This window comes from Cydia splendana, chromosome 2 (genome assembly GCF_910591565.1).
Source record: "Cydia splendana chromosome 2, ilCydSple1.2, whole genome shotgun sequence".
Classification (NCBI taxonomy): domain Eukaryota; kingdom Metazoa; phylum Arthropoda; class Insecta; order Lepidoptera; family Tortricidae; genus Cydia; species Cydia splendana.
This window is the reverse complement of record NC_085961.1, coordinates 1,739,518-1,751,862: the sequence shown is the minus strand read 5'-3', so window position 1 is coordinate 1,751,862 and position 12,345 is coordinate 1,739,518. Positions and strand designations below refer to the sequence as shown.

Below are 12,345 nucleotides of genomic sequence, written 5' to 3'. Positions count from 1 at the left end.
TTGAATCAGTATAAACGAATAACAAAATTTTTGTAAGGAAATTCAGGCCACCAAAATCTCAGTCCGTCTATCAGTGCCCTTAGGAAACTGCTTGCGGTTTGTGAGACGTATGCGGAGACTCATGGATTGCAGTACAACCCAAAGAAAAGTCAGGTGCTAATGTTCAAGGCTGGTAGTTACACGCCAAGCTCTGTACCCCCGGTTGTACTGCATGGAACCACACTGTCTGTTGTGGATAAAGTGAAATATCTAGGGCATATCATAACGCAAGACCTTAATGATGACCTAGATATAGAGCGGGAGCGCAGGGCATTGGCTGTAAGGTCTAACATGCTCGCCCGCAGGTTTGCTCGATGCTCAAGAGAGGTAAAAATTGTGCTTTTTAAAGCTTTCAATCAATCATTTTACTCGAGCAGCCTGTGGGTGAAGTATACGAAAAAAGCCTTAAATGCCCTGCGCGTGCAATATAATAATGCACTGAGAATGTTTTTGGGGCTGCCCACATGGTGTAGCGCACCGCGCATGTTCGCCGAGGCCCATACAGACGATTTCCATGCGGTTATGCGAAAGAGAGTCGTCTCGATGATGGGTCGGGTTAGGAGCAGTACCAACAGCATTCTGGATGTCATTGCAGAAAGGCCTGAGAATCCTATACTGGCGCATTGGATTCGCCAAGTTATAGGCTTTCTTAAATTTAGAAAATAGATTAGGTTATAGTTTAATGTATGTACATATACTAGGTGTAAAAATTAACATTAGTTCCTAAGTTATACTAACAAATATGGATGCAAATCTGAAATAAATATTTTCAATTTCAAAAAATATTACGTAAGTTGAAAACATGATTTTTTGTTCATATAGATATTGTGTTGTTTTCAGTGTGATCTGATAGGTTTTGTAAATATTTGAATATTTTACGTGGCCTCCGCTCTGCGCACCGCGTCGTCGCGTCCTTGCCAGCCGGTAACTGTGAGGTAACCGAGAGCGGGTGGGCGGCACTTTCAACGGGAGGCAAAGAGTGTCCATACTGTACGTTAGTACTCTTTATTATACTGTGGTGCATACTGTGAATCTTTGGCGTAGACAAACTCTAGCCAGAATGTAATCCGTTTCTGACCGCAGGCAAAGTGCGACTATTAATAGTATCTACCGGACACGATATTGATCGCAAGCTATTTCCAGTTTCGCATTTAATATGTAATCCCCATTCTAGATTTAGTTCCGTTGTTGTTGTTTCGCTTACAGTAAAACCATCCAAGTATAGTCCAAAAACTATGGCCCAAAACTAACTTGAATATCTTAGTTCAGGTATGACTACTACAGGTAGACCAAGAAAAGTCTGCGACGATTTTGATAGCATACGCATCGCAAGTGTTACTATTTATACGTAATAATTTCATAGAAGTATGGCGTTTAAAATAACACTTGCACTGCGTATGCTATCAATATCGTTGCAAACTTTTCTTGGTCTAACTCTAGTGGCTCTGTGAGCACATAACCTATTAGAACTGAATAAAAAAAATTTAACAAGCAGAAACGTCTGCGAACGATGCTATTAAGCTTAGAATAAATTTAAAAGTGGAAAAATTTCTGTCTTGGGTGAGACTTGAACTCACGGCCTCTGGATCGATACTCCAGCGCCCTGCCATCTGAGCCACCAAGACCTCATCCATAGCCAGCAAATCTTTCCACCATATTATGGGTCAAGGGGACCCTAGCGACATCTACCGTAAGACTGTTACACTTCTTAAACGGCAACCGGAGTTCCAAGTCCAAGTCTCACCCAAGACAGTAATTTTTCCACTTTTAAATTTATTCTAAGCTGAATAAAAAAGTTCAGTATTTGGTAAATTAGACAAAAAAATATAGTTATTTAATCGGTTGAGAATAGGGATGGATGATGACACGTGTTGAATTTTATAACAATTTTCTAGTAAAATAGATAGCAAATGAGCAATTTATCACATATTGCGGATATTAAAAATATATATGGAAATAATACAAAAATACAGCACCTGAAAGTTTCAAAATTTAAGTTATTATTAGCTTCCAAAAATTTAATAAGTAAGGATACGATTCCTCACATTTTATCCAAAAAAAGATTGTATAGCAACTATATACATAAAAGCAATATTTCACCGACAAAAACGCAATTTTCTTGTTTTGTTCATAGTATTCATACTTCAAGATGGACTCTTAGTGACCTTGACGTCACGGTCACTTATCGTTTTGTGAGGGGCGTTTCGCGAGTGAAGTACGACTGTCGGACTTTGACTATCGTTTCTGACTTTTGTATTGCTTTAATGCAATGGGTCCCATATAGACATTTGATCCTAAAAACAAACCTGATTGATTGATACCATAAATGAAAATTTGTCATCTAGCGACCTTACGAAAGCATTTTTGCCCAAGCCGAAACGGAGACCGTCGCTGACGCTCGGTCAATTATTATTTGAATGCCGCATTTTGAAGGCAAGCTATTTACATCAATGGAAGCAAAAACTAGGATAACACCAAGTATTTAGTGATATAGTTCTGATGTAAACTATTGTCTTTGTTTTGTAAGTATGTAAAATGTAATATTTTGGCATTTTGTAAAATTTCAACTGCATTTTTGTCAATACACAATTAAGTATAGCCGGAAATTAAAGGTAAGGCAATGATACTTTGAGAGTTCTTCAAAACATTTGGACATCTTAAAAAAATACTAGGTACAGTCGCTATCAGATATATCTGAGCGGCCGAGGTGCTCAAAAATATCTGAACACTCCCCAGCATTCCACGGGCCGTTCCGTACAAACGCATTTAATTTTATTTCCTGTGTTGCGACTTTTTTTCGGCATTTAAAGCAGGCGATTATTTTTCTGTGCATATTTTTGACCATTTGTCATAGAAAAGGAAACTGTTATACTCTCTACCTCTTGTATCTTCAGAACATTTGCGTTTGTACGGCACAAACGGTAGACAATTTCATGGAATGCTCCTCTAACGCCTTGACAATAGAGGCGGATATAGATATTTGTGTACACCTTGGCCGCTCCGATATATCTGATGACTGACTGTCTAGCCAAAACGGCTAAATCTATACATGTTATGGGCCCCGCTGTATACAATAACCTACCAGCATCCATAACTGATGCGCCTAGTCTGATGAGTTTCAAGGCTAGACTCAAAAATTGGCTTATTGACCGGCCGTTTTATAGTGTCGAAGAATATTTGACCTCAAAATATTTATAATGAATACCAAATAATGTTAATAATAAAATAATAATAGCAGTAAATAATTAATCTACTTATTTTTTTTTAATTTGTATATTTATATATCTACCTTTAATGTAGTTTAGTCATGTAAGCCTGACCTGTAATTTATATTATCAATAAAATATGAGTATGAGTATGAGTATACAGTACCGTAATTTGCTATCACCATTTAGAAATAACAAATGAATTTGTAACTGTAAGTAATGAATTAAAAGCCCAATTTCACATGCTTAAAACCTTCAAAACTTCTCGAAAATACTTATACAAGTAAAACGTTTCTGGCTCCAGGAATTGTAGCACTTGTGAGTCTTGAAACGCCTCTCACAAAAGAATAAGCTACAAGAAGAAATAAGTAAGACGCAAGAATGAAGACAAGAAAAGTTTCCCAACCTGTGCGAGTTGTTAAAAAAGCCATTCCAATTAGCCAAAGTTCTAAGGCAGGTTTTTACTTTGGCTAACTATGTCGCTCGCGGCTTAACCAATTCTTTGATGAGTTGGAGCTAAGGCGGTAGCGGAGCGCGGGTGACAGAAGGCCGATAAATTCTACCGTATAACATATATATATAATTATGTTATACCTAACATATTATAAACGATTGATCTATCAAATCATACTTATAATTTTAGTTGTACATATATCAGATTTTAGATTTGATGATTTTATTTGGCATAGATAGCTACTTCTGGTTGCTAATCAATTATAACCAAGTTGGTTGGTTGGTTCAATTATCCAAATTAGGTATAGTGAAAAAAATAAACTTAAAGGGAATTTTTGCTGCAAAACGAAGTTTATCTTTGCTATAATTTTATTGTGGTAAAACTATAGGGAACGCTTTTTATTTATCTTTTCAAATCTCTCGTAATGCATACACGTAACGTTTTATTCGTTATTTTTGTTAACTGTACCTAAACCGGCTAAATTTAATTTTGCATATGCAGTCGGACCAAGCTGACTCTGCATAGACTTCGCAGTGATAATCTATGAAGGCGCCACCGTAAACTCCCAATTCCTAAGAAAATATGCCATCTAATTTTATGGTGGCTCCACACTTTGTAACTTCAAAATTGGTTTAAAGATATCGAAGACGGAGTGTAGATAGGACCATAACCTCTAGTCTTAAACTTCAAAGTCCTAAGTTTCGGCTAACTACCACTGCCCTTTCTAAACTCACGCTGCCCTCAAGCCTGTGTTAGAAGCTCACCTGACTGAATCGCTGCCTGGCAGACCACAGCCCTGACTCGGAACTTACCAACTTGTTAGTCTACGGGTTGTGTTGAAAGTTTGACAGCCCAAGTTGAAAGTTCACGTTGTCTTCGCTTTGGGTCAATTAATTATACGTCGCGGCTACCATGTTAATTGGGAAGCGAAAAAGAATAGATAGTTTAAAGCGTTTGAATCTGCCATGTCCTCGTGAGACCCTCTACCTCTGTACAAAATATTATTCATTTTTAAAAGTTTATTTATTGGCCGATTAGTAGGAAGTAAAACAATTTCTTGTGGAATTCAGAATCAGATAAGCGAAAGTCACACATAGCGAATATAGCGATTTATAAATTTTAAGTTTCTTAAAAAATTAAACGAAGTCAACAAAATGTTGAGTCGTCCAGCCGCCTTTTATTTAAGTTAGCATTGTACGTAATACATTATATTATACTTATATTACTTATACTATTATAATACGTTATATTGTGGTTGTTTGAATTAATATCTATGATATAATATGTATGAGAGTTTCCAGTAGAGATTTCGTTGAAAAACAGATTCTATAAACACTCCAATAATAGGTCAATTCATTTCATAAAATCGTAAATGGTAGACCAGAATATTTATCTGTAACACCAGGCAATCAGATTACATCTCAATACAATAATGAAAACAAGCGAATTTCAATATCAAAAACAAGCGGTGAAACATATTAGGTAAAAAATTTTTTCAGAATTCTCCATCTCCCGTCCTTTTGAAAGGGAACGTGATATTTTAAGGTTGCACCTCAGTTTATAAATGTATGGAGTATAAGTGCCTACAGGTACTTATACTTATATGTGCCTGACCAGGAGCCCGATGCGGATGTGTCAAAATGTTACGATTTTGATCTGGTTTTGATACGACCTTGACAATCGTCTTGGTGATTGGCGCACATCTCACGCATGACTTTCACTTCAATTCGCATGCACCAATCAGAGCGTCAGCGTACTTCAAGACTTTCTCGGGTACGATACGATTGTAGAATAATTTTTTTTGTATCTTTTTAAGTTTAGGTTTAGAATAGAAATTGTAGAATATTATCTTGAAATAAAATAAAGAGAACAAACAATTTCATTTTTTGTAACTTTCGTGAAATGAGTCAATATTCCCAACCCCTTATTTTACCTTACTCTGAACTTACTTAGCTTTATGTATATACAAGATAGATGCAGTCTAAACAATATGCTACCCTGATGCATCACTATTCCAATCCTTTTAGCATCCTGCCAATCAAACACGGACCTTAAACTATATATGCTTAGGTCGATTTTAGCTCGGCTGGATAATGTTAGAAATTATCTCTTGCATTTTCAACAGGATGGAATGGGCTGTCGAAAAAATTGACTACCAGCGGGCGCAGCATGGTTCTATTTTTATCGCTTGTCACTATGCCCGTCACTTTCGCACTTACATACTTGTTAAAACGTGAGTACTATTGAATGAGACAAAAAAAAAAAATGTCCCCAGTTTTTCAAACAAATTTTTAGTGTCAGTTTTGTGACGGTCCATACAAAATGTATGTGAAAATGCGTCACAAAACTGACATTTTTTTTTTTGAGACATTTTTTCTTTTTAAATCGATAGTCCTTGTGATTCTAAGTACAAATAACCCAAATATTCATGGATTTTAGAAAAAAAAATAATGGTACATTTTTAAGCGAAAGCGAAGTGAAATAAATTTCCCAATACCGAAAATGATTCCCCATTATATTTCCAAGAAATTCCGACACTGTAGACTTTATACAACAATATCAGCAATTTCCCATTCGCAAACAACAAAGTGCGGTAAGTAGAAAAGTATGCATATTCGCGATATTGCCGCGCCGCTATAAAACCCGAGCACTAAAAGTATTGAAAACTTAACAATGTTGCTACTTAGGACAGAGTTACGGGAACAAAGGACGGTATAAATGTTATTACGGCAACATGAGTGAGAAAGTAAGTTATTTTAGTAACGACGTTTTTTTGCGGAGAGCTTATAATAATATAAATACTTAGATTTATTTTGGCTATACCTACCTAATTATTTTGCTTTTTCACACTTTCGGTGCCGGACACGTTTCCAGTACAAAATGAACACACATGCGTGTTCTTGGCAGTGAATGTGTTAACTGCAGTTCATTGTATGCACAGCTTTGTTAATAAAAATAAATCATTGGTCTATTTTTCCTTACAAAAACTACAAACTTAAATCAAACAGTAAAGTATGATTAAAATTTTGCACATCCAGTAATAGGAGCTTTCAAAGCGGGTAAAAGCATGTCATGTCACATAAAAGACACCAGAATAACATTTTTAATTACGAAATATCCGTGAGACTGACATATTAAATAAATGACTGTCAGTTAACACGAGTGTTTCTGGATAAAGCTCGACATAAACATGTTGATTGTTGAATTGTTCTAAAAATGTGAGTGAAAATGAAAATGAAAAATAATTTATTCACTAAAAAGCAATGTTTAACAAAATACAGGTTGGTAAGTGACTTGTTTAACTTAAATATTCAATAACATTTTTATCAAAGCAAGAATATAAATGTTATATCAGTGACGTATTTTAGGGATGAAGTAGGGTTGGTAACATTTACTTACCCCTGACCATGGCCCTTCGACCCAGACAGGACAGTCCTCAGTGTTGCAAGGCTGGGTTGAACGAGGCGCTGGCGACACGCAACCAGGGTCTGGACTCGAACCTGTTACAACAAAATACTGCATTAGCTAATAATTATGAAAAATGTTGGTGCATTATGCTTTAATGATTTGTAGAAATAAAATTTTGCTCTAAAAAGTCTAGACGATTTAGAAAAAAAAAAAAAAAATATTGCACTGGTAACTGGATTCAACTATTACTTGGCAAACACCACAATGAGGCGTATCGATGCAGGAAGTTTTTTTTGTATTTCCGATGTTTTTTCTATTAAAAAGTACTAAAATTATGCTTTTTGGTTTCTTGGTTGATTTCTGCAGCTTAAGAGCAGTAGGTAGACAGTGAACAGCCTGTAGCGGTACAGACGTTAAGCTCGGAATATAAATCTCCAGTTTCTATCACTTTTGAATTAAAAAAGCTGTAAAATTATCTATATTTGTACCACCCTTTTACTGCGTTTGTTGAAACAGTATGTGTACCTTATCACAGATCTTACCAGGTTCATACGTGTCCGCTCTGGTCATGTTGGCGGAGCGTGCGCACAGGACGCGTCGCGAGCGCACACCGCCGCCGCAAGTCACGCTGCACGATGACCATTCCCCAACGTACCACCTGAGAGACAAAAAGCTTTGAAAAGAAGGCACTAGAGGTCGTGTGGTAGTTTTTTTTGGTTATAAACTAACCGGCGATTGACTGACGGAAAATGAAGACAGAGCCTAAGATGGAGCTAACCGGTTCAATAATAGCCTATTCACTCTTGCTTTAAGAGACTGAAGTCATATTTGTTAGGGAATACAGATGGCTGGAGCGCTTTCCATTCCATTAATTTTTGTGACTGCTCTATTAGATGTAGTATTTCACTATTGGCAGTCAGGCAATAGACTAGCTGCACTTCAAGTAGCCGGGAAGCCCGGGAAGTAGTGTCATAAGGTGCAAATTTTGGTATCGGATGAATTCACAGCACAGATGATTATATAATAAAGCTAAGCTAATTGAGCCCGGTAGTAGACATTCGCCACCCCCAGGCAGGTAGACAGGAGGGGCAGTCAAAGTAATTTGTAATGGATTCAAGCTTTCAACTCCTTTTTAACCCCGTTAGAGGATGAATTTTTAAAAACGCTGAAGTTATTTTCCTTTATCCTAATAATATGCGCATATAAAAAGTTTCAAGCCCCACACTCGAAAAAAATGTTGACATCCATACAAATTTTCAACCCCTATTTCACCACCTTAGGGAATGAATTTTCAAAAACGCTGAAATCAGTTTTCTTGTATTTCAATAATATATCTTTTAACGAAATTGAAATTCCTAGCTTAAAATAAAACATGAACCCCATACAAATTTTCATCCCTTTTTTAACCCCCCTAAGGGTTGAATTTTTCAAAATCGCTTCTTATCTCTTGTACACATTATAAATGTAACCTGTTGTGCAAATTTCAACTTTCTAGCATTTGTAGTTTCGGCTGATAATAGTAATTGTTGAATAAAAAAAATAGCAAACCGATTTTGATTTGTTCGTCAATATTTTTTTTTTCCATTAAACTGTACATTAAATATCTCAAAAATTAATTCCTCATTCCTGATTTTACTGGAAATGATACCAAACTCGAGGTGGTAGGTAAATAGAAGCCGATATGCGGCGTGTAACTTTGGATGCCCCCCTACCTACCCACCAGGGGGTGGCGGATGGCTACCGGGCTGGATTGGCTTAGTTTTACGTATACTACATCTGTGCCAAGTGAATTAATCCGATACCAAAATTTGTACGTCCCATACATTGGGTGACACTACTTCCTAAGCTTTCTCCTTGACAGCTCGAGACAATACAGGACCGGTACAGGACTTGATCGGACAAGCATGTGTGTTTCAGGAGACGATTGACGCTTATGGCTTGATGCAGAGTGCACAGCTGCTCAGGAACTAATAGATACCTAGCGACATCTTTATGGCGGTATACGTACTTGAACGGGCACGGATGTGTGTTACACGGAACGATGGACGCCTGGGGCTTGCTTGAAGCGTCACACAGCTGCTCTGGCGCATCTGACCCCGTTAACCGATCGCGGCAGACCGCTAGCGACATCTTATAGCCTGAAAAGAAAACCTACTTTAGCATTTGCACACTGCAAAGTCGGGAGTCTTACAAACAAACATTATTAGAGCATTTAAACGTACAATCGTACGCTAACACAGAAAATCTCCCGGATCAGAATAAAACAGTTCTGTAGATGCCAAAGATTAATGAAGAAATCTCATCTTGGTATAAATTTTAATATTGTCTTCTGCTTCGTCGCTTAATATTGTCTACTTCAAAACATTGTTATAAACCAACTTAGCTTGGTATATACAGGTAAATCATTATGTAGATATAGACATTAGGCTTAAGTAACTAATATCAACATTTTTAGATTGCATTTAGTAGTTAGTTAGCCAAACTAATTGTCGTAGACAGATTGCGAAATGTTTTTAGCTAAGATCGAACATTATTTTCAGTCAGTACAGACTTAAATTTTAAAGAACAGCATTAATTTTCAAAACTACAATCTTCATAATTTCAGGTAGAAAGCAACGCAAACCTCTGAAATAAACTCGCCTCCAAAAAACAAATACAGGCAAGAAACTTTCAGTGTTTAAATAGCCATTAGAGAGCTCTCAGGAACCAAATTACTAAACACGGATATAAAATCAACTGTAAAGTTCTCAAATATTATGTTAAAGAAAGAAACATTTTTAGGGGAAATCAGACCTTAATTGGCTAACAATAAGATGAAGATTGGGCTGTGCTACGGGATTGGGTTATGGTCAGAGGGCCTACCGCGAACGACGTTCGACGTGTTGTCTCCCTGTTTTACTTACGTACGCATTTACAAGTGCGACAGAGAGGCAACACGTTGAACGTGGTTCGCAGTAGGCCCTCAGCAGTAGACTGAGCCAGTCTGATGGTGAGGAAGTCCTAAGACGTGATTTACTTATAGTTTTACGGCGTTCTTCATAAACGTCTGTCAAGTTTAACGTTCAAAATCGTTTGTCCCCATCTGATATTTTGACATTTGTGTTTGTTAGAAAGAGACAAAATTTAACAGGAGGTTGGTATGTTTTATAAATAAGGGGGTTATGCAGAACCACATTTTTTAAGAGGTGAAAGAAATTAAGGAACCTAGCTAGTACCTACTCCCGTACTGTATTGTATAGACCGCCGTCGACCATTGTCGGAGCAAGAAATGATTTCAATCAATTTTCGACAACGACAATAATAGTCTTATCGCAAAATTCACAAAGGGTTTAATCTTTACAAGAAGATTATTTAGTGCCTAAATAGCAGATACTCTGACGCGAGTAAAGGTTATTTGATTTTCGTTATCATTTTCTTCAAAGGGTATTACGTCCTTAATTGAGGAGTCTTTTCAAAAGGGCTTATTTCTCTAAGGGCACCATACAAAAATAAGCCCTTTTGAAAAGACACTACTCAATTATAGTAATGGAGGGCATTCTGAATGAAAAATTGACCAGCATAACTTCCAGTCTAAAAACTAAGGAGACTAACTGGGAACTCTCCGTTATTATGCCTCGAAAAGACTTAACCCATTTTCTGCAAGAGATAAGAAAACTGTCAAACTCATCCAGCGTCACTTAGTCCTTGTAAACTCGGACCATGGTAATGAGCGATTAGCGAAGCCCGGGAGTTCTCGTGAATACATAAATATGTAAATAAAGATGGAGGTTCATTACGGGCCGCGTTCTGCAGGGGATATCAAATTTAGAGTCGCTTTGCCAGGCTAAAGTGCCGCCGAGAATGGTCAGACGTTTTTAACTTAAAGTGAAGCGACTATTTTATTTACAACCTACATACTTGGTCTTTGCTTCTTCTTATATCAACTGACTTTAACATAATGAAGGAAGAAGTTTTTGCAGGGATCTTTATGGTTTTTTTAGAATATTCCCAGATTTATGGAAAACTTAGATGGACTGGCTTGGATAATTCTATTTTAGGATCTAATGATATATATGATCCTGGAGCAATCGAATATCCCGTGTCAATGGTCAATTAATACTGTTTAGCAGCATCTAAACTGGGTACGGATATTGTTAATGCACCTCAAAACCCCTAGTGTACCCAAATTTCATTCGATAGCGTGACGCTTGTTCGCGTTTGCGTTATGTCTATTTTTGTATGGGGTTTTGGACAGCGCGCCAAGCGGGACGTTTTGGAAACTCGAAATCCCATACAAATTGACACTTAACGCAAACATGGACGTCACGTCACGCTATCGAATTAAATTTACACTGAGGGTACAGGCGGCCTAGCTAAGGTGACGATGGCTTGCGCTTCGGCATCGAATAGCTTTGCGTGTCACTATCACTCTTCCATATTAGTGTGACATTGACATCACTGCCACTGGCCCCTATTTCACCAACGTGACAGGTGCGACAATTCGACAAGTCTCATTGTTGCTGACGTCACAGGCATCCATGGGCTACGGTTATCGCTTACCATCGGGCGGGCCGTATTCCTGTTTGTCACCATCATTGTATTATTTAAAAAAACTTTATTATATCGGCAAAAAACAGGTATTTCTCTTGCGATGTTTATGATGATTATTCTCTTTATTTATTTTTCGTCTTAAGTTAGGGTTTTTATAATATGAATATAAAAGTAAAATATAAAAACACTTAAAAAACAATAAAAATACATAGAAACACATTATAAAAAACCTAACCTAGGGTGCCGCCAGCAGAGGGGCAGGGCCCAAGCTACCGGTGGTCAGGGCCGCAGAGAGAGGAACCGGCGGACTATCCGCGCCGTGTCCAAGATCACCGCCTTCTGCATCTGACCCTTGATCCAACCACCTAGCGAGAGTCTCTCAAGATGTTGGTCGAGACTCTTCGCTATTAGACCGTTCACTGAAACGACTATCGGGACAATGATCGTCGAATCAACATCCCACATGGCGGCTATCTCGTGAGCCAAGTCTAGGTACTTACTGGACTTGTCCTTCTCGGCCTTCACGAGATTCTCATCATGGGGGATGGTGATGTCAACGAGCACGGCCCGACGTTGCGATCGATCTATTATCACAATGTCAGGCTTATTGGCTACAATAGTCCTGTCTGTGATGATAATTCGATCCCAATAGAGCGTGGCATGACCATTCTCGAGAACAGGCGCAGGTAAGTACTTGTAGTACGGTAC

General features: G+C 37.7%; 1 protein-coding gene across 1 annotated transcript in view; it reads right to left on the bottom strand.

Annotated features, from left to right (window-relative positions):
- Window positions 1-12,345, bottom strand: part of LOC134801853 (protein madd-4) — a 490,229-nt gene that overhangs the window by 26,035 nt on the left and 451,849 nt on the right. The window contains exons 9-11 of the mRNA XM_063774493.1: window positions 9,116-9,245; window positions 7,650-7,765; window positions 7,099-7,199 (exon numbers count right to left, since the gene is read on the bottom strand). Coding sequence (XP_063630563.1) covers window positions 7,099-7,199; window positions 7,650-7,765; window positions 9,116-9,245 — 347 coding nt within the window. The remainder of the gene's footprint in view (window positions 1-7,098; window positions 7,200-7,649; window positions 7,766-9,115; window positions 9,246-12,345) is intronic.